At 38.6% G+C, this 26981-nt stretch overlaps 1 protein-coding gene across 1 annotated transcript in view; it reads left to right on the top strand.

The window, feature by feature from the left end:
- The window catches only part of LOC132265238 (adenylate cyclase type 6), a 59068-nt gene extending 32187 nt beyond the window's left edge, over window positions 1-26881 (top strand). The window contains exons 3-14 of the mRNA XM_059765816.1: window positions 2291-2612; window positions 5764-6190; window positions 13534-13712; window positions 13815-13935; window positions 15197-15865; window positions 17174-17477; window positions 20319-20677; window positions 20762-20963; window positions 22476-22562; window positions 22626-23015; window positions 23096-23265; window positions 23939-26881. Coding sequence (XP_059621799.1) covers window positions 2291-2612; window positions 5764-6190; window positions 13534-13712; window positions 13815-13935; window positions 15197-15865; window positions 17174-17477; window positions 20319-20677; window positions 20762-20963; window positions 22476-22562; window positions 22626-23015; window positions 23096-23265; window positions 23939-25022 — 4314 coding nt within the window. The 3' untranslated portion in view covers window positions 25023-26881. The remainder of the gene's footprint in view (window positions 1-2290; window positions 2613-5763; window positions 6191-13533; window positions 13713-13814; window positions 13936-15196; window positions 15866-17173; window positions 17478-20318; window positions 20678-20761; window positions 20964-22475; window positions 22563-22625; window positions 23016-23095; window positions 23266-23938) is intronic.
- Window positions 26882-26981: the final 100 nt, after the last annotated feature.

Here is a 26981-nt window from a genome sequence, read left to right as displayed (position 1 = left end):
CGTCGCCTGCATGCCAATTAGAAGGGCGTATTTGCAAAATGTCTAAGCTAATTTCGCCACTGTGTGCAACACAGTCATAATAATTATTAACTTCATAAGCTCTACCCTTTCGGAATAATATGAAAGAAATACCCTTGAACATGGAATTCACGTGGAATCGTTAATGCTTTTTATTACTTTTCATTCAAATTGGGTGGAAAAATTGTTGGAATTTCACTTCAGCAGAATAGAGAAAAAAACTATTGAAAGTTTCGAAAGCTCTCAAAGTGCGCGCTGTTCAACTTTTGCACAACGCTGGAGATTATCAAGAGGATTTTCCAAGGGGAAGATAATACGTCTAAAATGTGTACACAACTTTCAAACACTTCCAAATTTGCCTCACACTTCTAAAACATGAAATTTCTTGTCTTTTTCCACATTAATTACTAAATTATAACAAATTTCTTAAGTTTCCATTCCACATTTCTGTAATAATCGACTCAAAACAGCTGTTTTTGGACATCTTTTCCGCACCATAACCTCAAAATATCTTCAAAAACTCTGTTTGGAAGCATTCTAGATCACAAAATGAACTCTAAATTGCTGATTCAGACTTAAAATCGCCAAGAAAAATTTCTGAATGGTCATTTTCCAAGTCCAAATGCCTATTTTTGAGGTTATGTTGAATCTTAACACAAATTTGCAGTGTTTCTTGGCATCAAAAGGTTAAAAAAGCACGGTTAATTGCTTGCAAATGCTTCATTCTGCCAAAGAACATTAGAATTGATGTGCTAGAAAGCGAATTATTCACTAAATCTGTACTTAATTCATGACATAACCTAGAAAAAGATTTTTACGTTTGTTTCTGCGTGAAAATCGAAGGAAATTCAGAGAATCTGGATGATTTGTCAGTAAAAAAAACATTCCAGGAATATAATTTTTCTAGGTTTTTCAACACTTCCACTTCTTATGGCACTTCTGCTGAGCTGTACACCACTTCTGACTGTATTATCTCCTCCTTGGGATTTTCCTGTTGCGCTCTGCTTTCGTTTTATTGCAAAAAGAGGCAGAAAAGAAATTAAACATCAACTTTGGAGCCACAAGAATTCTCTCCTAATTGCATAAATGTTATCTATCTTCGTTCCTTTTTATTCTTGTCAGTGGAATGTCGCATGTTGAGAAATTCTTCAACAATGACCGCTTTTTTTCTGTACTTTCTCCATGACTTTCATGTCCTTTTTTGTCTTTCATTTTGTACATGTGGCGAAGAATGTGAAAGTGATTGAGAAGATGAGCCGCAGAGAAATAATGTCAGCATTAATTGCAGTTGTTTGAGAGAAATTCCATAGCAAAAGACTTGTTACACTTGAAGACAATTGTCGCGCATGAACTTGATTCGAGTGAACTCAACTGTGAGGATTTATTTCCCCATGCACGATTGTTGAAATTGCCACAAGTTTGCACATAAAACAGCGCTTTTAGGAGTGTTTTAGTTTATTTTGTGGGCGGAGCATTGAAAGGGGCGTGGCTTTTGCCAAATTATTTCCCTCTTTAGCTAATTAAGCTACAGTCAGAATGATATTTTAGCAGTGCAAAAGCCACAAGTTCACAAGCAAGACAAATAGAGTTGAGTTTATCTCTGGGCGATGCTTGATTGCTTTCTGCAAATCCAAGAATGTGGTTTGTAGTCAATTAATGAAATGCACATGGCTTCATTCAATCGCACCATGTCAATATTTGCACTTCCAATAATGAATGTAAAATCAATTCATGCAAAAGAGGCAATAATTGAAAGTGTTTTCGCATAATTATTTCACTAATTATTCCGCAATTTATTTAATATCACAACACAGAATGACTGTGAAATTTTTACATGTTTGTTAAATGAGCTTTTCCAAGAAGCTTTGCAGCTTTTTCCGGCTCACAAAGTATTTAAAACATTATTACTGGGGCGAAAATACTTGAACGAAAGTTTGTGTGCACAAAAGTTCAGATCGATTTGATGCACAAAGTTCACTTAATATGTAATGCACGGAAAGTTTTCGCCAAAGTTTCATCACACGAGCGACACTTTGTGTGGACTTTTGTTGTGAAAGCTTGTCAGCCTCTTGGAATACATTTGGTGGCTTCACGCTTTGGTGAATTTGATGAGAAATCATTGGAATTTAATGTGTGAATGCGAAATCAGAAGCATTCTTCTCAATCAGCAAGCAGAGAAGCTTCTCCTGATGTTTAATCATGTGCCGCGGCGCGTTCGACGCTCTTGTTTGACGCCCTTTGTTTAACCTGTCTTTGTTTGCTTTTGCGGCAGGATACAACAGTCAGGAAAACGGGATTCACGCGGCGCGCGGCGTCCCTGAAGCAGACGCGCACGGCTCAAGTGTCGCTGGAGCTGCAAGTGCCGCCCACGTCGTGGGCGCCCATGGTGAACAGCGGCGCGCTGAAGAAGTCCAACTGGGAGGTGATTGAGCACTTCAACACGGGCCCCAAGGGCCGCGGCTCCGTGAGCAGCAGCCTCATCGCCATCGGCGTGACCAAGTGCAACCTGGACGACTCGCTGGGCTCCAATTTCTCCGGCTCCACGTGCAACAGCCCAATGGCGAACAGAGAAGTTAATCAACGATTATTACCCGGTAATTAGCACACCTGCCCATTTGCTCCACCCGCCAAAGAAAGCTCATTATGGGCTCACGTTGAATGGGGGAAAATGGCTCTTGCTCGCCATTCAATTCCACCCTTCAATAGAGACGTCGAGGGCGAGGTGATAAGAAGCATTATTAGTGCCTTCTCTGGTCATAAAATCTCATAGAGCTCAATAGAGGAGAATTTGTATCACGATTCTCGTGCAAAAGCACGTGTTTTTGGGCAGAAACAAGAAAGAAAGTATGTATTCTGGAAGTCGTTGGGAGAGAAAAGCTCTTTCACTCGACAAATTATCGCAATATTTTCAATTTCTGCGAAGGTTTTTTGGTTAGAGAAATTAATCTTAACACTTTACGAGACCATTTAATTAATTTATGTCAAATTTAGCTAATTAAGAACGTCTATAAGCACGGAAACATGATCATAAAAATGTATTTTAGAGTTCTTCTGCTATTTTACACTATAAAATAACATTTTTAGGTGGTTTTAAGCTCGTTTTGGCCCCAAAATCTCACATTTTCCTTCAGAATTCTTCGATTCTCTCAAGAAGTGTTTTTTAAATGGATTTCTTAATCGAATTCTCTGAAGAATCCTCTGATAAAAAAGCCAAGGAATGTAATGACAGTGAAAAAAGTCTCTAAAGACGCTGAAAACCTAAGAATTCAGACATATTTTTAATCCTTTTAACCAAGAATTATAATAATAACGTTCTTAAATATCAATTTTTCTGAATTTCTGCACCAGAAAAATGTCTTTGACGAATTCTTCCTGTCAAGAAGCCAAAGGGAAAGTCACTCGCAAGTTGAGACCATTAACTTTATGATTATTTAATCATTTTTATGATTATTTGTGATTATTAATCAAATTTTGATAATTTTTTTTTGATTTTCTACTGAATATTTGATGAAAATTTGATTATTTTTTTGAATATTTCATTAAAATTTGATTATTTTTTGGAATATTTTTGATTCTTTTTTGAATATTTAATAAAAAATTGTTTATTTTATACAAATTCTGATTATTTTTAAATTATTTGTGATTTTAATTCAATTTGACTTGACTTGAGAAAAAATTCATTTTTTTTTTAATTATTTAGTTCGGAATTTGATTATTTTGATTTTTTTTTCTTTGTTACTTTACTTTCGAAAATAATAATTTTTTTTATATATTTTATTTGCGAATTTGATTTTTTTTTGCAATTTTACTTGAGGAAATATTAAATTTTTTGTTATTATTTTATTCAAAATTTATGTTTTTTTTTTAACTTTACTTTGGAAAAGAATTCGTTTTGGATAAATTTTTTTTGAATTTGATTATTTTTCAATTTTATTTGAGAAAATATTCATTTTTTGATTATTTTAGTCAAATAATCGATTATTTGATTTGAGAACATTAAGTTTCCTCTAAAATCACCCCTTGTGATTTGCCCCTTGCAAGAAGCTCTTTTAAATGCATTTCCAAATCGAATCTAAGTTAAGTTGAAATGCAAAACAATGCAAGAATTCCAGAAAATCACTGGCAGATTGAGAAATTCCGGAATTCTTGGACTGTTTTGGACTTTTGTGAAGTTTAAGACAGTAATTGAAGGAGAATCTGATACTTAATGGACAATATTGATTTCCTCCTGCTTGAATTCTGCCCCAAATCGTCTCTGTTACATTCCAAACTGGACCGCAAAAGCCCAGCTCTTCGTAAGCCAATTACAGCGGACGCTTATCGACGGTCTTAAGTGTCCTGAACTGAAGTAGTAAATAATGCAGGACGTGAGATGTGTGGACTTTTGTGCTGACGCGACAAAGAAAAACGTCTGCGGAAGAGGTGTAATGACAGAGAGCATAATTTTGGGGCTTTTTAGTGACACTTTGTGGCAATATTGTGTCCGTGTGTCAAATGATTAATTGCTATTTCGCCATCCATGTAATTGTCATCATTAATAGAGTGGTTTCACTCTCGGTTAGATTATTACACTTGATTCGTCACTCTCTTTCTCTCTGAGATCCTTTTTAGTATTCAGAGTGATGAGAAAAATCCTGATTAGAGAGCCTTTCATTGTCGTTTTTCTTTATAAACCCAGATAAAATTGCTTCGTTTCTCTGAGGTTTTGCCCAAGGGGGAGATAATATGGTCAGAAGTGGTGTACAGCTTAGTTAAAGTGTGCAAAAACCTATAATATTCCTTTCTTGAGAGCTTCTTTGACTGGATAATTGTCTTTATTCTCTGGATTTCTTTTGATTTTTGCGTAGAAACAATAAATATAATCATTTTCTAGGTTATGTAACGAATTAAGGACAGATTTAGTGAATAATTCGCATAAATTCTTATGTTCTTTGACAGAATTTAGCATTTTCATCCCGTAAACATTGCTTTTCTGTCCTTTTGTTGCCAATAAACCCTAAAAATTGTGATAAAATCGAACATAACCTCAAAAACCTTCATTTGAACTCTTAAGATGTTTATTTAGGACACTTTCTGGACCATTTAGACTCTGAATCCTCAATTTTAAGCTCATTTACAAGTGATAAGAGACGATTTCGTGATCTGGAAAGCTTCCAAACGGAGTTTTTGAAGATCTCTTAGTGATATTTTGAGGTTATGTTCGGAAAAAATGCCCAAAAAGCAGATTTAAAGCATATTATCTCTCCCTTGATATTGCGTGTGATTGAAAAAGTTGCCAAATTCTCTCTGTTGGCGGACTTCTCGGGAAGAGAGAATCATGATCGATTCTTTGATGATGTTCTCAAGACGCTGCCAAACAAAGCCTCGCGCGCGCCATTGAATTCTCTGAGATTCTCTGGCCATTGTCGTTGGGGGGAAAAGTTAAAGTCTATATGATTTGGGCGATGAGAGAAGAATGAAGATGTTTTGCGGGGAGAGTTGAAAAACTGCAGGGTTCAATTTCTTTTCACCCATCAATTCACATCTCTCGCATTTGTAATCAATTTATTTGATGTCTCAAATTGTATTTGATGTCAAATATTGATTCATTTCAACTTGTATTTTTCTCCCGTCTTTCTCTCACTCTCTCTCTCGATGGGTTTTCGACAATCTCCGCTCGCAGCGCAATCCAATTCGCATTAATTACACTTTTGTGAGCACATTGAAATATTCATTGGTTTTCTTCTGTGTTTCTTCTTGCGTCAGCGGACGAGTCGCGGGATCAGGAAGCGCTGTGCCGGAGCGAGAGCGGCGCAAGGACGTCATTCTGGTATCGGCTGAACAAGCTGATCATCCAGATGTGCAGCAGTCACCAGTTCAAGAATCTGCAGGTGGAGATGCTCTATCAGCGCTACTTCCTGCGGATGAATCAGAGCAACACGACACACATTGTCGGCCTCCTGTTGGCACTCGTGCTAATTCTCTCCGTCATCCACATCTTCCTCGCCTTCACGCCCTGGAGCGGCGCGATTGACACCGCGAGACTCAACAGCTCCGCCATCGATGACGCCAAGATGATGCTCGACATCATGGATGCCGAGCAGATTCATGTAATTGATGGCAACACTCTCGGCGCCGCACACAAGAACCTCACAGAGAGCAGAGGAGTGTCGATGAGGGAACAATTGCACAGGTAACAATTCCATCCTGAAGCCTTTTCTCAACTGAAGTGCATTTGGAGAAGCAGGGAAAATCACTCGCATTTCATCGCTCGCGGCGCACGTTCGATTTTGTGAAGTAAAACGGATGCTTTTCCAAGGGAAACTCAATTGAGATGGGGATTTGAAAGGTTGGCAGAACTTCTCCGCAATTCTGCACAAAGTTGACTTCGTTGACTTTATGCAATCTTTGGCGTGGATTGCAAAGTTGTTTGCGGCAAAAGTTATACACTTTATGCTCAGGATATTGCCTTACGTTCGCTCGTTTTGTGCTTTCAATCGAGTTTAGCATGAATTTCGACCAGTAAATAAACTCAATTAAGGATCTCAAGGTGTCTGGAAGTCTGAAAGTGTTCAGAAACTTGCAATATTTCTTTAGATTCTTTCAATTTTCACGAAGAATCAATCATAAAATACCTTTTTCTAGGTTATGTAACGAAAAACAGTCAGATTTAATGCATAATTCGCATTCTAACACACTAATTCTTATGATAAAGTCACCAAGATTGCTAGTCATTGACAGAATTGAGCATTTTCAAGCAATAAACATTGTTTTTCTGACTATTTGATGCCAAGAAACAGTGTAAATTCTATTGAACTCGTACATAACCTCAAAAACAGTCATTTGGACTGGGAAAATGTTCATTTTGAAACATTTCTGTGTGATTTTGAGTCTGAATTAGCAATTTAGAGTTCATTTTGTGATCTAGAATGCTTCCAAACGTCGTTTTTGAAGATATTTTGAGGTTATGGTGCGGAAAAGATGTCCAAAAACAGCTGTTTTGAGTCGATTACTACAGAAATGTCGAATGGAAACTTAAGAAATTCGTTATAATTTAGTAATTAATGTGGAAAAAGACAAGAAATTTCATGTTTTAGAAGTGTCAGGCTAATTTGGAAGTGTTTTTCAGTTCATTTACAAGTCTTAATAGATGATTTTGTGAAATAAAAAGCCTCCAAACTGAGTTTTTAAAGATCCAAAGATGTCCAAAAGAGCGTTTTTAAATGAATTCAGGCATATTATCTCCCTCTTGAGCTTGATTACTTGCTTGTCTCGCCAGAAAGCGCATCATAAGAACACTGAACTGTTCAAGAACATAAACTTTGAACTTTGCATGCTTTATCTTGAATCTTTTCAATGGGTTTTTGCTCAGTTTTCACATGTTTTCAATTATTGAAATATCATCAAAATTATCTCTGAACACGTGAAACAATATTTGTTCTACAATTTTGCAATTCCCTGGAATTTTGTGATTGAAGAGTGAATTGAAATTGGAGCATTTTGGGAGCAAAATTGCATATTTTTGGGGTTAAAATTGATCAAAGATGAATTAAAATCAGTATTTTTTCTTCAGGAGTCCAAAAATATTCTTGTTAATTAAATTTCCTCGCATTGTCCTTATTTTATTGGCATTCAAAGGACTCTTAATGGCTCCAGAATGTTTGCAAAATGTGGTTTTTCCACTCATATTTTGCTACTTGAGTGTGTTTAATCATCAAAGCTTAATTAAAGTGTCGATATTAAATGTTTGCGCAAATCCAACATACTGAAATCGTTCAATAAATGCTGATTAATTTATTTGAATATTCCCATTTGCCAATCAAAACCGAATTATTTGTGTTTGAAAACACAAAATAGAGACACTCAAAATCGACGGGTGAATCGAAAACTATGAAAAGCCAAAAACGCAATTTTTCAGCAAAGCGTTTTCAAGATTTCGCTTCATTATCGGGGCAAAATTTGCCAAATTTATCTTAAAAAGCCTTCAAATCGTCCGTTAAAGTGTAAATATTGCAAAGTATTTTTTATTTTGTAAATATTTTAGTTGATTTTATCAGTATTTATTGGAATTTTTGGACTAAAATATGGTGAAATTAATGGAAAATCTGAAAATTTTTTTTTTCAAAGTCACTTTTTATTAATCTTCGAGTTGATTTTATCGAAATTAGTTCTAAAAAATCAATTTTTCATACTTTACTTGAAATTTTCCTTAATGTTTTCAAGTGAAAAAAATTCAAAAGATATGAAAAATATTCATTTAAAGTACAAAAAAACATTTTAGGATAATTCTGAAAATCTACAAATATTTTCTAAAAAGACGTTTTTATGCATTTGACTGCAATTTTTGAGACATTTTTCTTGGGGAAAAACATGACAATTTTTTTTCCATTTGTGCTTTTTAGATTAATAAGATTTTTTGCTGTTGTCTCATAAGATAGAAATCTTAAAATTCTTGTACAGAAAGAACAAATAAAAAGCTATTCAAAAATACACAAGACGTAAATTATGAAAAATCGACTTTTCATAGTTTTCCATTCACCCGTCGAAATGCATTAAACTAATCGCACTAAATCGCATGGCAAATATCACACTTGAAAAGCACTTGAAAATGATGGAAAACTGATGAAAATTTATCTGGGCAATTGTGGATTAATGATAGGAAAAGTCAGAGGTGTTTTTGAGTGTGCGATATAAAGTTTTACTCGCTATTTGAGTAATTTTCCGTGCTTTTGCGACATTAAATTTCAACACTGGCGCGCGAAGAGAGTTTAAATTTACTTCTCTTTGTCATTTTGTCTGTCGACGGCGGCTCAGGATGCAATTACATAATTTAATGACGGTGATAAAATGTGGGGCCAGAAGAGCTACTTAACACTGATCTCCGCGTCAAGTGTCACATTCTCGTCCTTTTTCCCTCCACTTCTGGCATTTTTCCCATCCGATTCCAATCATTTCCATCACCCAAATCACGACTTGTCGGGCGAGATGTTGTATTTCTCTGACCGCCACATGTCAACGATCTGTGACGGGATTCTATGACGGGATTCTGTGGGCGGAAAGAGCCACTCATTGGACTCACCCTTGACCCACACTTTGCCACCCTCTTCGTGGTATTTGTCTTTCCGTTTTGTCCTCGCCACTCGAGCTTCTTTTCCAACCCCCAACGCCGGAAAAGTGGACGTGAAATCGATAGAATTTCCACCACTGCCGCCGCCGTGCGAGTGCCGCCGCATTATTAGCTAATTTGCCTGAAATATTTGCTCTGCCATCTTCATTAGAATGTCTCGCGTGTGCCCAAAAAAACAGCAGAAGAGGAAAGGAAGAAGTTTGGGTGGAAAGTTATTGAGAAAGACGGGCGCAAAAGAAATCTATTAACAGCAATTTTCCTTAGCGACGCGCCCTTAAGGGCAAAGTTGCTGAAGATTCAGTGAGATAAAGAGCTCACATTTCGCTGATGAAATCATCATTTTCAGACTCTCATCAAACCCCCGTGAATTATGTGATATTTTCCTGAATTTATTAAAAGTGTCAATTAAGAAATCCTCTTAATAGAAAACTTCCAAGACAAATCGACAAACTTGACGTGACAATTTTCTTGACTTTATTAACGAGAATTAATTGCTTCTGAATTGGTTGACAGATGAAATTTTGGCTTGTTTTTTTCACAATTACCCAATTTTAGCTGTTTGAGTTGGAATATTAAAGAATATCCAGGAATGGATGGAAATAAAAGTGAAAAATTCCAAGGAATGGATTGTAAACTTGGGATAGAAGAATGAGAATTTAGCACATTAAATAACATTTTGCGAGGTTTATGACGATTAATTATTTATTGAGAAGCTTTAAAACTCCTGAAATTAGTCAATTGGTTAAATTGTGGTGTAAAAAAGGCCAAAACAGGAAAATATGTGAAAAAAATTTGTCGTCAGCTGGATTTGAACTCATGACGGAAAGTCTGCGAAGGAAAATGACGCAAAATTGCGATATTGACAGCTTTCCAAACGACTTTTGCGGAGAACAAGGTGGAAAATTACATTTTGGGCTTCGAAAAGAGTTCTTTTGACAATTTTCAAGACCTTGAATTGACATAAAAGCGCTGAAAAGAGTGAGAAAATCTTTCTGTCTCTGAGAGAAAAGCAATTTCGAGCATCAAATTGGGTTATCAGAGATAATTCTTGAAAAGATTGAGGAAAAAATGCTGATAGAAAGCTATAAAAATGAAGGAAAATACAGGAAAAAGGAAAGAGTTGTGAAAAAAATCACAACAGACGGGGAATCGAACCCGCGACATTTCACGATCTTGTGCTAAATTCTCTTATAATGAAGATTTGCGCTGAAATTTCTACATTAACATTCTAACTAGACGACTTCGAAAACACAATTACGAATTGATTTTGGTGTGGAAAGAATATGTCGAAGAATTGATTGGAATGGAAAGGAATGGATTGTGGAATATTATGGAATTTTGTGGAATGGAAATAAATTTTCTCCCACTTGATTAACCCATGCAATTACCCAGAAAAGCTTTTGTGTGCAGCAGAAATGTGTGTTCAATTTATTAAAATTAAATATGCAAAAAAGTTCAACATTTCTGCCATCATTCATATTTCAACTGTTTTTTCAGTGTGTGTGTGTAATTTTGTGCGATTCGACGGGAAAATGTAATTGAAAATTGCGAAATTTGCCCCTTGGCAAGTGGCAAAAACACTCGATCAATGCCTTCAATACACATTCGGCCAATGTAAATACTGGGAAAAGTACATTTTGGCTTTCACTTTTTTGCTAATTAAATAATTTTTCCAACCTTTTCCTCCCATACTTCAAATGCTGTGTAATCTTTCTCTCGTTCTCTGTCAATTTATAGTGCACAAATACATTTTCTGCCATCGAATCGACGACGATGATGATGATAAAAAAAAGTTACACTCAATGGGGAAAAGCTTGGGAAAAACATGGACTCGTTAATGCCAACATGTTGATATTGAGAGAGCAAAGCTCTCGTTGCTTATTAAAAGTTTTCACAGTGGGCAAAAATCGGAAAGCTCAACTTTTGCCCAGACACTGAAATCCAAAACTACCCTCAGGGTGTCACATTAGCTTTGGCTTTGCTTTCCGGGAAATCCATCAACCCTGCATTTGATGCGGAGTTAAAGTGTCTTTGATCAATTAAAGCCTTCTGAAGCGTGACAAAGTGTGTTTTGGAGAATCATTAGCAAATCCTTCTCGAAATGAATATGTTTTGTGAGCATTTCCACGTGTTGAATGAGAATTGTGGGAATAAATTAGTGGTTTTTGAGCAGTATTTCATCCTATTTGGCCATTAAATTCATTGCAAAAATTACTCTTTCGGGTTTTCTGATTGTTTTTGTATGCCGAATAAGAGAATTATGGACAGAGACTATGACATTCCTAGGATTTTCACAAGACAGTTCTACATTAGTCTCTATGAAATTTAACGGACACATTCAAAAAAGCTCAATTTTATCAGAAATCAAGTTTAGAGACAATTAGGATAAAATTGGACATTTTTCGCATATGTCCGCTAAATTTCATAGAGACTACTGTAGAACTGTCTTCTAAAAATCTTAGGAATGTCATACGCGCTGTCCATTATTCCCTTATTCGACGTACAAAGATTCCTTTCAATGAAATAAATTCTCATTTCAACTCTAATCCCACTCAAAGCACGTTTTTTTGGGGGAAATGTAGCGTTAAAACAGAATTGAAGTCGTGTTTTCTACGCTCAACAGAGATTTTCGCTTGTCGTCAGCTAAATAATGCAGAAGAACTATTTCTTGGCACTTCCATTTGGTCCTTTTGCTCAGTGGTTTCATGCATTTTTAATTTGCCAAATTGAAGAAGAGAATTTAAGAAACAACCCCAATTTTCCTCCCCTGCATTTCACATGGCGGCGATGAGGAGGAAATTGTCGGGTTGTGGAGAGATCAAAGGGCATCTTTTTATTTCTGCTTTGGAGGAGGAAAAGAATCTCGTGCGGTTCAATTTAAATTCTCGTCAACGGGACACTTTGTGACTTTGAGAATTTCCGGTGTAACTTTAAATAATGCAGAGCTTTTTGACTGTGAAAGTGAAGAAGATGTGAGAGGGAAAGTTTTGGGAGGGAAAATTCCAAAGATTTTCGCCATGGAAAGTGTGGTGAATAATTGAATTTGTGAGGGACTTTTGGTGGTTGTGGAGATTTTTCTGAGGGGAGTGTTTATATGATGCATGGTTGGGAAAAAGAAAAGCCTGGAAGCAGAAGGGCTCAGCTTAATTGAATTGTATAATGTTGGAATTTTCAATTAGTAATCTCTGCCAACACCATCGACAAACTGCCTTTAGTTTGTTGTGAGGCTGATTCTCCGGTAATGCTGTTTGATATTGAAACCATTCGAAGGCGGGTGTTAATAGACAAATATCTCTATACAATATTGATCGAGCAAACCACATCCTTTTCATTTGGCCTCTCTTCCTCATCACTGAACCCTTTTCCACACACCACAAAATCCTCCCTTTTCGCCATATGCACAGCGCGCCCGTGAGCCCCCAGAATATGTCTGCATATTGACAATAATCTCAATTCCCATGGCATGATAAATCATACCTCAATATAATTTATGTCTTTCACGCCTCGGCACCACTTTAATTATTTGGCTGGTGTTCCGTGAGCATCAATAAACAAATACAATTTGGGGTGGTTTTTCGGTTCGAGGAGGGGTGAATTTACACCATTAATTTTATGCGGTGATAAAATATCAGAAGACTTTTGGGCATCCCAATTTTATACCCATGACGTGACGCGCAACACCGCCTAATGTGACTTTATTTCCTTGTCCGCTTGTTTGTTTCAAAAATTCACAGACAATTCAATTAATAACCTTCGCGAATTCTTCTCTTAATAAATTGAGTAATGAATTTTTAAATCCCTTCTCTTCCCTTTTTGGCATGAAGGAAGAGAAAAAGAACGCGCGCGTGATGAGAACATAAGAGCTTTTTCAGATTTCACCTCAATTCCTTATCAAATATCTTGACAGAAAATCCCCATTCTATGATATTGCTTTTGCCCTTTTTCCCCGCCCGCCCAGCAGAAGAATTTTGGGAGTTTTGCATTTAGTTAGCCAAGGATTTAGAGAGTGATTTCAACTGAAATTCTAGGGTAATTGTGAGATAAATTGATTTATATAAATTAATATTTCGGAAGCTGGCGCACACGCTTCTTCGTGGGCCTCTTTTCACTCTCATTTTTCATCCTTTATCGCTCTTTCATGCGGTGAGAATGTTTTTTTTCTTCTTCCTTCTCCTGTCCTCCTTCTTCCACAAGACTTCCTCAATCAATTTCCATATGCGATGGTTGGGAAAACGAAGACGGAAGACAAGCAGGAAATTTCCGCAGAAACCTCTCTGGAGAGATTAATATGTGGACATTTTTTACATGCTGTCAGTTGTCCTCATAAGTGTGACAAGGAGACAAAGGCAGCGGAGAAAATCAATAGGAATAATTTGCGAAAGGACCTCTTCTTCTTCCCTTTTCCACAGATTCACAGTGTGGCTCGAGGACACAACGGTGGCAAATAACATCTCGAGCAACGAGACGTTGGGCGCAAGTTGGCACGAGGCGGGAAAGTTTGCCGAGCACTTGGGAAATTCGTCTGACCAATTCACCAGCATTTTGCCATCGATTATTACCCTAATTGCCTGTGCTGTAGTTTACATCTGTAAGTGTCTCTCTGGCCAATTAATTTAATCACTCACCTCCACTGTTTGAAGCCCGCATGATACTTAACAGCTCTTCTTCTTCTTCTCCCCCCGACAAACAGTTCTCCTTATTGCTCTGTCGAAGCCTGCAATCAATGAGGTATTTTTAGTGTTAGTGTCTTATGCCATTATCGCAACGTTCTTCGCAATTGAAGTGTGTCTCTCCTTAACCAATTACTACAGGTGAGAAGGGTGAATATTCAATTATCAACTCCACTTCTCCCTTCTTCCACGTGCCGATGAAACTTTTGCTGCACGGTCAAATGGTGAAATTTTTTTGCAGCATTTCAGCCAATGTTGCTCTTTGAATCCATTTCAACCTTTTGCGTAATGGACTTTTTGCCACGCCAGACTTTGCTAATGAACTTTTTATTCAACTCCCAGAAACTTTTACACGAACATCTTTAGTGCTGAGCTTGAAATTTCATGCTTATCAATCTTGTATTGGTGAACAAATCGATTCACCGGAATGGCTGGGATATCAATTCTGTCCAGTAATTGATACTTATTATCTCTTTGCATGTCTCCGTCGTTTCTTAAAGCGTATCACCAAGGGTGAGGAGATTTTTCAAAGTGGTGTATAATTATGTTTTCTTACAATGTACAAACATTTCTTGGTGTCTTCAGACAATCTTATATTGTCACAGAACAGGTGAAATTATTTGTCACCTTGTGAGACACACTTTGGACAACTCTTGTGACAGTCCAAAGGATTCTTCAATGTGTGTCTCACGAGTGTCTGAAGAATTTCAACAGACATTCTTTTATACTCTTCTATGTGGCAAATTTGACAAATTTTGAGCATTTGTACACTTCCTCAGATGAAATTCTCCAGCCTTGCGTAAGAAGAAAATCACCCCTTAGAGTCAGTGGAAGCCCTTTATTCTGCAAAGCTCCTGGAACAGTCTGTGTCTTCCCTGGGAGATTAAGTGTTCATTGTCGAGTGGATGGAGTCAATGGACACTTAATGCTGCCGAGAAGGCTCAGCGAGAGAGTGTTGCAAATGAGAAAAGCACTTTCCTTCGAGCAATTCAGAGAGTCTCAAAAGGAAAGCGTTTCCTTATGGATTTTGCATGAGCTGAAGAACTATCACTCACACATTTGTCGAAAAGAACTCCATTGAGTGCTTGTTAGAATTTTACCAGCGAATTTATTTCGCTGAATACAAAGTTCGAGCGCTTTGGGAGTTTGTCGCTGTAAAGGGAGTAATATTTGCCTGCTAAAAATTCAGAGAGGGTGGAAAAATGTGTGTTTGTGTCTTTAAAGAATTCAAATATGTTTCCATGCCACAATAAATATGCTGAACATTTGTGGCATGTTGAAATGTTTGTTTGGCCCAAAGGTGAGAATTATTTTATTCGCATCCGGTGGAAGAGTTGAGAGTGGAGAGTTTTGCAATCTATCGCCTCGAGCGGCTACATTTTGGCCCTTTTGCCTTGGACAGAGCGGCGGAGGGCGTGAATGGGAGCACGCTGATCTTCGTCTACTTGACTTATGCGATGCTGCCGGTGCGGCTGCGAGAGGCCATCGTTGGCGGCTGCTTCCTCACGGCCACGCACATCATCATTGACGCCTGTGTGAGCGCTCGGGAGTGGCACCAGCTGGCGTCCAGCGCCGTGGCGCTGCTCTGCATCAACCTGGCCGGCGCCTACACGCACTGGCCGCGCGAGAAGGCGCAGCGCAAGGCCTTCCTGGAGACCCGGCAGTGCATCGAGGCGCGCCTGCGGACGCAGCGCGAGAATCAGCAGCAGGAGCGCCTGCTGCTGTCCGTGCTGCCGCGCCACGTGGCGATGGAGATGAAGGACGACATTGCCGGACAGCCGCGCGAGGCGCAATTCCACAAGATCTACATCCAGCGCCACGACAACGTGTCCATCCTGTTCGCCGACATCTGTGGCTTCACCAGCCTCTCGGATCAGTGCACGGCCGAGGAGCTGGTGCGGCTGCTCAACGAGCTCTTCGCGCGCTTCGACCGCCTGGCCGCGGAGCACCACTGCCTGCGGATCAAGCTGCTCGGCGACTGCTACTACTGCGTCTCCGGGCTGCCCGAGGCGCGCCCGGACCACGCGCACTGCGCCGTGGAAATGGGACTCGACATGATCGACGCCATCGCGTGAGTTGAATAATTCCGATTCCTCAAGCTTTCATTTCATCCCCTTTTTTAAAGAGTCATTTCAAATGCTCCCAGCGAGCCAAATAGCTGAAGAAATAAGCAGTTAATTCAGCTAAAAAGTGCTAAGTCGAAGTCAGCGATTGCAGCGGACGATAGAGGAAGCTCAATAGTGTTAAAAATACATCAATTTGCAGCACATTTTTAAGCTAATTTTACTGCTAATTTTTCATCCATTTTCTTAGCAAATTTCTCAATTTTCCAAATTTTTCTGATCTTTTTTCCTGATTTCGTGCAAATTCTCTCACTTTTGAGATTATTTGCATGGCGCTTTTTATACAATTCACTTGAGTGTTGTAATCACGAAGTATATTATTGAAAAGGAATGGTTTTACATGAAGCGACATCTGTGTATTTAAGTGCACATCAATACTTTAACTGGTCGCCGCAACGTTCGCTAGTGCAGCAATCGAATGGCTAAAATTTGAGCGAATAAAAGCACAAAAATCAGCTTTTTCAAGCTCAACTTTTGAGACTTTTCAACATTTCGTGTTCGCTGGGCTTAAAGTGCCGTGAAAATGAAACAGTCACCCTAATTTTCGAAGAATATGAATAATTTACCACTTGGAAATGTTTCAATGAGCAGCAAATTCCATTGAAGAGATAAATATTTAAAAGCCTCTAAATTGGAAATGTGATATTTTGCAAAATGCAAGCATTCAACGCGTTGAATTGGGACATAAACTGTATCATTTACATCACTTTATTTCTCACTTGTTAAACCCTTGAAATCCGCGAAAAAGCTAGCAAAGCAGCAATTTTGTGTCTGCAATTCATCGCTCAGTGTGGCGAATTTCAAATCTTTCCTGGAATTTTGATGTTTTTCCTTTTAAAATAACTGTTGAAAATTCCTGCAATTTGCTGTGCGCCGAACAGCTGAAGCGTGAATGGCTGAAAATCATGAATACCTCAAGCTTTGATTCCATGAAAATCGAGCATTTCACATGGAATATTTTGCGCGCTGTGCAATGATTGAAAGCTTGAGTGAAGGGAGAGGAATTGTATATATATATCTAGGGATTCTCCCATTCAATTTGTGCCGGAGAGCTCTTGAAGAAATCACCCTTTGGCTGCTATGCGGGTGCATAACAAAGTCAAATGGTTTGCCTTTCCCTCCGCTGACCCGAAACGTCTCTCAATCTCTGTCTAAATAATACATTTGCGCCCGCGTTAATAATGCAAGACGGAGGGAAGGAGGGCTGATAAGGAGCAGCCTCGGGGCGTCGCTCATGCGGAATGTCTCTCTTGCAGGCTCGTGCGCGAGGTGATGGCCGTGAACGTGAACATGCGGGTGGGCATTCACACCGGGCGCGTGCACTGCGGCGTGCTGGGCCTGAAGAAGTGGCAATTCGACGTGTGGTCCAACGACGTGACGCTGGCCAACCACATGGAGAGCGGCGGCATTCCGGGGCGCGTGCACATCACCAAGGAGACGCTCAAGTGCCTGGACGGCGACTACGAGGTGGAGGAGGGCCGCGGCTGCGAGCGCAACGCGTATCTCAAGGACCACCAGATCGAGACGTTCCTCATCGTGCCCGGCGACACGTATCAGCAGGTTTGTCCGCAGCAAGGGCTGCACGCGCGGGTATCTATCGGCCACTGTCTCTCGATGTGCTTGGCGAATGCTCGGTGTTTTCCGCCCCCAATTCCACCCCCATCCGCCCCCGGATCTCACGGGAATTCCGCATTGGACACGCGGCGGCCCTTTTGAGCCACACACAGAGCCGCCGGGTGGGAAATTTCGGGGGTAAATTCAAGAATCAAGGGGGAAATTGTGAATTTGTGAAAAAGCACAAATTGATGCTAAACAAGGGGAAGATAATATGGCTGAAATCTGTACATCACTTTCTGACACTTACTAAACACTTCTCAGGACTTCAGACTCCATGGATTGTTAAAAACAAGACTAAAATCAACATATAACTGAAATTTAACCGAAAACTAACCAAAATCTGACCGACAACTTTAATACTCACGCTTTTATACAATATTTTATGATTTTCTCCCACTTAAATTGCACTTTTTCGTATTTTTCCTGATTATAATCCTTAGAATAAATTTTTTCTTAAAGTATAACTCAAAATCGCAACATTTTATTAAGAAAAATTGAGGTTATGTTTTACTAAAATCGCTGTTTTCATGGAGTAAACAAAAAAGTGAAAATACTTTCAATTTTGACGCAAGAATAACTATTTTAAGACATTTTTTAGTCTTAAATCAAGTCACATAACCTAGAAAAATGTGTTAAAATTAGGATTTGGATAAAAATTAATTTCTGAGAGTGAAATAATCAACAGAAAATCTAATCTAAGAACCAAATCTTCTTCAAAATCAAAGCATTTTCACTTTCCTAAACCTAAACTCAGTTGTAAACCTCTTCTGACCATATTATCTCCCCCTTGATGGTTATTTGTTTGATTAGTTCTGAATTTCAGAATGAAATCCTTCTGATTCTAAAGAATTTAGTTAAAGATTGTTTGACTAAAGGCGCAAGAATTGTCTTTGGACGCTTTAGATTTGACTTCAAATTATTATATTCTTAAAATTATCTTCTTAAGCACAATTTTCAGTTGTAAATTTGCCCAAATTGACGGAAAACAGCAGAAGAATTTCCTCTTAATTTCAAAATTTAAAAATTCACTGCGAATAACTGCAATTCAGGCGCGAGAAAGAAATTAATATTGGAAAAGAAGCTTCAATATTTCCCCCTTGGCTCCAAAGCTTCTCCCGGGCTTTAAATCACAAGTGAGAGAACACATAAAGCCCGAAGTTCTCTGAATATTTGTCTCGCATGTGGCAAATACAGCACAAAATACAGCTTTTGGCGTGGAAACATTTCGGCCAGAATGACTGGCAAGTTAATGAGAGTGAAATAGTTTTGATGGAAGTTTTGGGGGTGAGAAAAACAGTGGCTTTTCTCACGAGGAATGCTTCAATTACATTTAATTGCAGTTGTGTGTGAAAATTGTCATTTCTATTGCGTGTGTTGTTGGCTTGATTGTCCTCAACAATCGGCCAAAATGACGCGCGCGCGCGTGTGTTTTGGTGAAATTTAATGTGTCAGAAGTGTAATTTCCACTCATTTCCACCCGCGGATCATTAGCATTGTGAGAAGCAACAAGTATAATTCAAACAATATAATGCCACGCTGAAACACTTCATTTGCGAAAGTGCATGAAAGAGAGCTTTTGGGGTTTGTGGATTTAAAGATTCAAAATGATTTGCATCACATTTGGGTGGATTAAATGAAATTGGATGTGAAATGCACGGAGTGAATAGTTGAATAGCCTGTGAATGTCCTTCAGTGTTTTGGCCAAGGGGCAAGTCACGAGGCGATTTGTGAGGAAACTCAATGTCCTCTAATAAAATAATCAGTTTTTTTAGGAAAATAATCAAAAATTGAATAAAATAATAAAAAATTATTATTTTTCCAAGTGTGATTCCAAAAAGGAAATCAAAATAATCAAATTCTGAAGAAAATAAGCAAAAAATGATTATTTTCCAAAGTAAAATAGAAAAAAATACAAATTCTAAATAAAATAATATAAAAATAAATATTTTCCTAAGTAAAATTGAAAAATAAATCAAATTCTAAGTTAAATAATTAAAAAAAAGATTATTATTTTTTCAAGTAACATTGAAAAAAATTCAAATTCTAAATAAAATAATATAAAAATAATTATTTTCCCAAGTAAAATTGAAAAACACTCAAATTTTGAGTAAGAAAATCAAAAAATTATTATTTTCTCAAGTAAAATTGAAAAATATCCAAATTCTGAATATAATAATAAGAAAAAATTAATTATTTTCCAAAGTGAAATTAAAAATTAATCAAATTCTGAGTTAAATAATTTTAAAAAATCATTATTTTCCACAGTAAGATTACAAAGAAAAATCTAAATAATCAAATTTTTTTTAATTAAAAAGGAAAAAATGATTATTTTCCCAAGTAAAATTAGAAAAAAATCAATTTTGATTAAAATAATATAAAAAATGATTACTTTCCCAAGTAAAATTACAAAATAATCAAATTCTGAATAAAAGATAAAAAAAGGATTATTTTCAATCAATAAATCATAATATTCCGAATATTCCCAATTATTTAATTATATTCAAATTTTGAATAAATATTCAGAAAATAATCAAAAAATAATTTGAATTTTTTATAAAATAATCAAAATTTGTACAAAATAATTAACTTTTAATCAAATATTCAGAAAATAATCAGAATTTATTATGAAATAATCAAGATTCAAATGACAATTAATCAAAAGAATGATTGAATAATCTTAATGGTCTCAAGTTGCGAGTGACTGGCCCCTTGGTGTTGCCAATTGCGGAGCGAAAGGACGGCAAATGAGGCTGAATTGCGGCGCCTTTTGTCCCTCTTCCGCAGCACAAGCGGCCAAATCACTCGTTCTCCATGAACGGCAACATCTCGAAGGAGCTGCGCATGATGGGCCACGGCTCGCAGAAGAACACGTCGTCCAAGTACGATCGCCTGGGCTTCGCCGACGTGCACGAGATCAAGGATCCCGAGGACGAGGTGAATGACTATCTGATGCGCGCCATCGACGCGCGGAGCATCGATCGGCTGCGCTCTGAGCACTGCAAACATGTCCTGCTGACGTTCAAGAAGGCGGAAATTGAGCAGAAGTACGCCAAAGAACCAGATCGAATGCTCAACATTTACTTCTACTGCACTGTGATAATGTTTTCTGGAATGATTCTCATCCAATGGTTGATCTTTCCTTTGTGAGTCGCATTTCAGTTTTGGGTGTGAAATCTTTCCATCTGACGCTCATCTTTCTCTCTGTTTTCTCGGTTTTCTCTCGGCAGAAACATATACAATTACATTGTGATGAGCTTTTTATGGAGTTTCCTGCTTCTACTTTGTGGTGCTGTCGTGGCCAAAGACTACAAATGGTGTCTAGTACGTTTAAAGTTGTTATCCCGGCGAATTCACAAGCAACGAGTCATTGCACAGATTCTGTCTTTCCTTGTGGTTTTCATCGTCAAGTGTTTGGCTTATTCCACCGTTGTGAGTATCATTGAAAACCCCCTTTTTTCCATCCCCCCCAAACCACTCAACCGATTTTCTCTTCTCCTCAATTGATTTTTGTTTATCTATTATGCGCACGGAGGGAAAATTTCGCACTGAGAAAACACTCAAAAGACACTCAAGAATTGAAGTGTCTTTCGCCAAAGGACTTGTAAAATTTCCATCTAGAGAGCGATTTATATCAAACGACAGTTTAGCCCAAAGCATTTCAGAGTCTTTTCATGCAATCAGATTAATCTGCACTTGCAGACTTTTGCCTTTTTCCAGCTCTTCAAAAAGTTCATTTGTCGTGACAAATCTATTTAAAATGCAATTTATTCTGTGGAAAGTCATGCAAAGGGGCGAATAATTGGTGAAATTTCAGAGAAAAGTCAAAGAATTTCTGGATTTTGTCTTATTTCTCGACTTCTGGGATCATTTTCTTATTATATTCCTAATTTATGAATTTATTTTTGATTTTTTGATGGTATTTTTCAATTTTAAACTTGTTTATATTCAGTTTTTGAATTTTTTCGCCAATCAATTGAATGATTTCCTCATTTTTGGAGAGTTTTTTTTCGATTTCAACTGTATTTTTAGTTAATTAATTCAATTTTGTGTTTATATTAAATTTTTAAATTTTTCTTGACCCTAAATTGAATGATTTTCTTATTTCGGGAATCATTTTCTTTCAATATTCTTAATTTATGAATTTATATATTTTTTCTAATGATATTTTTCAATTTTAAACTTGTTTCTAATTCAAATTTTGAATTTATTCCGCTCATAAATTGAATCATTTCCTAATTTTTTTAAAATAAATATCTTTTAATATTCCTCATTTATGAATTTATATTTTATTTTTAATGGCATTTCTTGATTTTAAACTGTATTTTTGATTTATTTAATCTATTTTGAATATATATTCAATTTTTTTTAATCTTTCCGCCCAGAAATTTAATGATTTCCTTATTTTAGGAATCATTTTATTTTAACATTCTCAATTTATATTTTTTTTTTTTCAATCTTATTTTTTGATTTCTTGAGTTTAAATTCAAATTTTGAATTTTTTCAGTCCATAAATTGAATGAATTTCTATCCAAATATTTGCTCAAGTCCATCAAAAACCCTCCAATGATTTTCCCTTTTGCATTTTTCTAGCGAAAAGACAAACTTTTGACCTCAATTTTAAATAGTAAAATTGAATTCGAAAACCACATAAAATCACCACAAGTCGTTCGCCTCTAAATAAAGTGAAACTCAATCTCACAAAAGCGCGCGAATGTTTCTGACATTCAAGTGTATAAAATTTGCTTATGCAAGCAGAAACAGCTTTTCGTCAAATTATCTGTGCCAATTTAATTTTATATCCTTTTATCTCCTCAACTTCCTTCTCATTTGAATTTAGTGCTTCGCCCGAAATTTTCCCCTCCGCCATTTGAGCAACAAGTATATTAATTTGCGTGGAATTTCCCTTCTCTTTCCCGCTTTTTTTCCCGCCCACCCCCGCAGATTATTGTAAAGGACGAATTTATCTGCCTGAACGAGACAATCTCGAAGGACATCAAGACGGATTGCGGAGCCACAACCATAACTAATGTGAGTCTCAATCCTTCTGCCGGCGTTTGAGTAATCTCCACTCATTGCTGTTGGCTTTTGCAGACATTTCTCCTCCTCACGATAATCTCAATGGTGACTTGTGCAGTTCACCAGATTCTCAAGATTGTGCTCAAGATGTTTCTGCTCGTGTCACTGGCGCTGATCTACATTGTCACCAGCTTCTCGCAGAGTGTTCAGCTGGAGGAGATTCTGGGCCTGAACATCTCCTCGTCCATCGAGGATTCGCTCTTCATCGTGATCTTCGTGGTGGCGCTGATTTTCCACAGCCACCAAGTCGAGGCCACGTACAGGCTGGACTTCCTGTGGAAGCTGCAGGCGACGGAGGAGAAGGAGGACATGGAGCACCTGCAGGCGTACAACAGAAAACTCCTGGCCAACATCCTTCCCGTTCACGTGGCGGAACACTTTCTCAGTCGTGACAAGAATATTGATGTAATTTGACTCGCCGCCGTCGCTGCAATTCTCGCCATTAACATCCCTTTTCCCTCTTCCTCCTCTTCTTCTCGCTTCAGGAGCTGTATCACGAGCAGTGCGAGAGCGTGTGCGTCCTGTTCGCGTCCATTCCCAACTTCTCGGAATTCTACGTGGAGCTCGAGGCCAACAACGAGGGCGTCGAGTGTCTCAGGCTGCTCAATGAGATCATCGCGGACTTCGATGAGTTGCTCGGCGAGGAGAGATTCAGGTGACAAAGCACGGCTTTTAATCAATGGGGAAGATAAAGTGGAAGAAATGCAGAAAGTCTCAGACTCGCAGACAGAAAAATCACACTTCTTGACTTCCTTTGCGACCAGAAATCCTTCAAAACTCTAAGAAATATTGAATAATCTTGCTTAAAATCTTGCAAAAGCCAAGCTAGACGGTATTTTCTGGGTTAAAAACATAGTTTTTGGCTTATAAGTGGTCTTAATTTGAGTTTAGGCGCAAGAATTATTGGTTTGAAGATAACTTAAGCACTAAATCTGTGCTAAAAAGAGACTTTTAACGCAGAAATGCAACATTTTCTACGGTAAACTTGCAATAAATCTATTCATTCAGTGGATTTATTCGCATTTTTAACCACCGAAAAAGCTAAAAATTCAATATTGTGTTGAAAATACAGCAATTCCGGTGTAATAACACCGGAAAGTGAGAAATTTAGGGGTGAAATCAAAAGAAATTGCGTTGTTTTTGAGCCAATAACATTTTTTATTAACTTGAGAGGGTTGAATTGAGAGCAATTTGGCTTGATTTGAGAAAATCCAAGAGAAAATCTGAGAATTGTCAGTTAGAATTGCGTGAAAAAGCGCCATTTCGCCCACAAAATCTCTCCTTTTGGCGGCAAAAGGCTGCGCAATCGCTGAAGACTTCTTTTGCAGGTACATTGAGAAGATCAAGAGCACCGGCGCGACGTACATGGCGGCGTCAGGGCTGACGGCCAACACGTGCGACATGGTGAACTATCGCCACGTGACGGCCATGGCGGACTACGCGCTGCGGCTGCTGGAGCAGATCAACGAGGTGAACGAGCACAGCTTCAACAACTTCCGCATGCGCATCGGCATCAACATTGGGCCCGTGGTGGCGGGCGTGATTGGGGCGCGCAAGCCGCAGTACGACATCTGGGGCAACGCCGTGAACGTGGCGAGTCGGATGGACTCCACGGGACTGCTGGATCACATCCAGGTGACGCAGGAGGTGTACCAGATCCTGCAGCCGCGCGGCTATCCGCTGGAGTGTCGCGGCAGCGTGAATGTGAAGGGGAAGGGCTCGATGGTGACGTACTTCCTCGTGGGCTCGGCCAGGGCGGATCTGGTGACCTTCGCCACGCCCGAGGGCATCAAGCAGCAGCAGAGCTCCAGCACGACCACGTCTGAGGATGTGGAGAAGGCGGACAAGGCGCCAGCACAGACGGGAGACAACCCGACGGCGCTGCGCCGCAAGAGTCTCTGTCGACAGAACGACATTGTGCCATACTTCAGCATCTCGCTGAGTCCCAGCGTGTCCACGGGCAGCTGCATCAGTGGGATTCAGCCGAGCAGCGACTCTGGCAATGCCGCGGAGTCGAAGGTGCTGAAGACCGCGGCGGACTTCAAGGGACACCGGCAGAGGGTGGAGAAGAGCGCCATGCAGGACTCGATTGAGAGTCTGGAGAAGCTGCTGAAGAGCGACATTGGACTGGCCAATCTGGGCGCCGTGAAGATTCCGCCGCGTCACAATGAGGAGAACATCGTGCCGCAGGACAACTGCCTGTCCACGTCCTCCGAGACCGTGATCAACGTCACGGAGGCGCGAAGCGACGCGCCGAAGGTGCTGAAGAACTCACACTCAATGTATCCAATTGCGGCGGAGAAGACGCGCGGCGACACGATGAGCACCAGCAAGAGTCTCAATTTATTGCCATTCATTGATGTCAATAGTGTTAAAGTGGTCTTGGAAGACATCACCAATTGTCGAAATTAAGGCTCTGGAGAGAGAGAGATTGAGAGAAGAGCGCAGGAAATTCCGTGGTGATATTCATATCAATGGCGATGCCAATAAATTCCCAATTTGTCGCATCGCCCAAAAGTCTGTATATTTTAGCTGTTATAGTCGCTAGGATAAGAGAAAACCCAAGTATTATGGAATTCAGTGCGTCTGTGTGCAAGTTTTGTGTAATATTTACCACATTGTGTATCATTGTGTAGCTCAAAACTCTGGCCGCCGGCGGCGGTGGAGTGCATTGCGCGTCCTCCGGCGCCACCGGCACACATTGATTAGCTTAATTGTCTCTCTGGCACACAATAACACTGAGGCTGGCAAGGATTTATCGCAGGTAATTCCAGTGAGTGAAGGCTCTTTGGCAAAATGCGAAGGCAATTAGATTGAAATTTCATCTTTCTGATTTTCTGCGCACTTTCGCAGATAGTTTGTGGTTTTTCCACATTTCCCTTAAGCTTCTTTCATTTTCCCTTCAGCCAGGATTTGTCTTAATTAGCAAAATGAGGCTCTTTTGCACCGAATTGAAGAGCGATTATTGGGAAATTTGGGATTGAATGTTGGAAAATGATCAATAGAAATGTTTTTGATTATTTTCTATGGCAAAAAGGTCAAATTTGTCACAATTTCAATGGGTTTTTGCCTTGGTTTTTGCGGTTTTTGCTTGAAATAAATCAAAATTTGCTATCTTCTTCATTTTTTCTTTAAATTTTCCTTATATTTCCTTCCGAATTTAGCCAAAAATACACAGAAAATCATTCTGATGATTAATTGTGCTTCAAATTGATGCATATTTGTCTCATTCTGTGGCGGAAAAATGGAGAAAACCGCGAAAATATTGTATTTTTCCAGCTCAAAATGATTAAATTCTCAAACAATTCCTTTTTATAAGAGTTTATGAATCGAAAACCGCTTATTTTACTCATAAAATGAGCGTCTTTTCCCGAGATTAATCAATATGTAGTTGCGTGTGAGTCACACGCAACTTTCCTATACAAAATCAATTCTTTTATTGCTTTTATCAGAAGAAATCATCTGTATTTTGAGCCGTGCGAATTGAATTCGTGTTTTAATATTTCAAACGTCAACATAGAAATAATAAAAGGGATTTTTCGCTCAGCAAAAAGCTGGGAAAAATCAATTTTCTGCCCACATTTGAGGCTTGTTGAGCTCGCTTGAAGAGAAGCCTTAATGGAAAGACCATCTGATTCCGCCAGTGAATTAATCGTGTTTCTGCTGTATAAAGTCAAGCTTCTTATTGTTTCATAAAGACGAGAGAGAGAGAGAGAGTGAATGGATGGGGAAAAAAGTGAATGAAGCAGAATGTTTGCTCCACAAGTACACACTCGACGGTGAGCTGGAGCATTTTGCGTTCTGTGTGCAAGAGTGGCTCTGCGCTCTCGAGGAAGTCGCATTCACCGGGAGACTTTATCAATTTATGGACAGATGAAGCTCCAATATGTCTGTGAAAAGAATGTCAAGTGTGTGATGAATTCTGAGAAACTGTATATGGAAAAATTCGCTGCACAGCGTGAAGGAAAAATCCCAGAAAAAGCATCAGTGGAAAAGTGGGACCATTTCTCTTCCAAAAAGAATTGACGAAAAGATTTGTTGTTGTCGTTGTTCAGCCTTCCCCAGAAAAATATAATGAAAAAAAACCCTTCCAAGATGTAATTGCAAAACAGGGAAATTCACTCATATAGAATCATTTTAACCACTGCACAAAAGAGTAAAAAAATGTGTCGCATAATCAAATGTGTGAGTAAAATATAGGCAAGAAGAAAAAAAAAACTGTTGGACTAATCAAAAAATATCACACGTATTTTCGTAAAGAAAAGGAAAGAGAAAGAAAGAACATGTCAATTGAGAGAAGAGATTACCAAGGAAAAATTTTACTCTATAAATGTATAAAAGTGAGTGTCAATATTGTCTCATTCGGTTTAT

This window comes from Phlebotomus argentipes, unplaced genomic scaffold, assembly GCF_947086385.1.
Source record: "Phlebotomus argentipes unplaced genomic scaffold, Phlebotomus argentipes genome assembly contig_2, whole genome shotgun sequence".
In the NCBI taxonomy this organism is placed as follows: Eukaryota; Metazoa; Arthropoda; class Insecta; order Diptera; family Psychodidae; genus Phlebotomus; species Phlebotomus argentipes.
The sequence above is the reverse complement of the archived record's forward strand: the minus strand, read 5'-3'. Positions and strand labels throughout refer to the sequence as shown.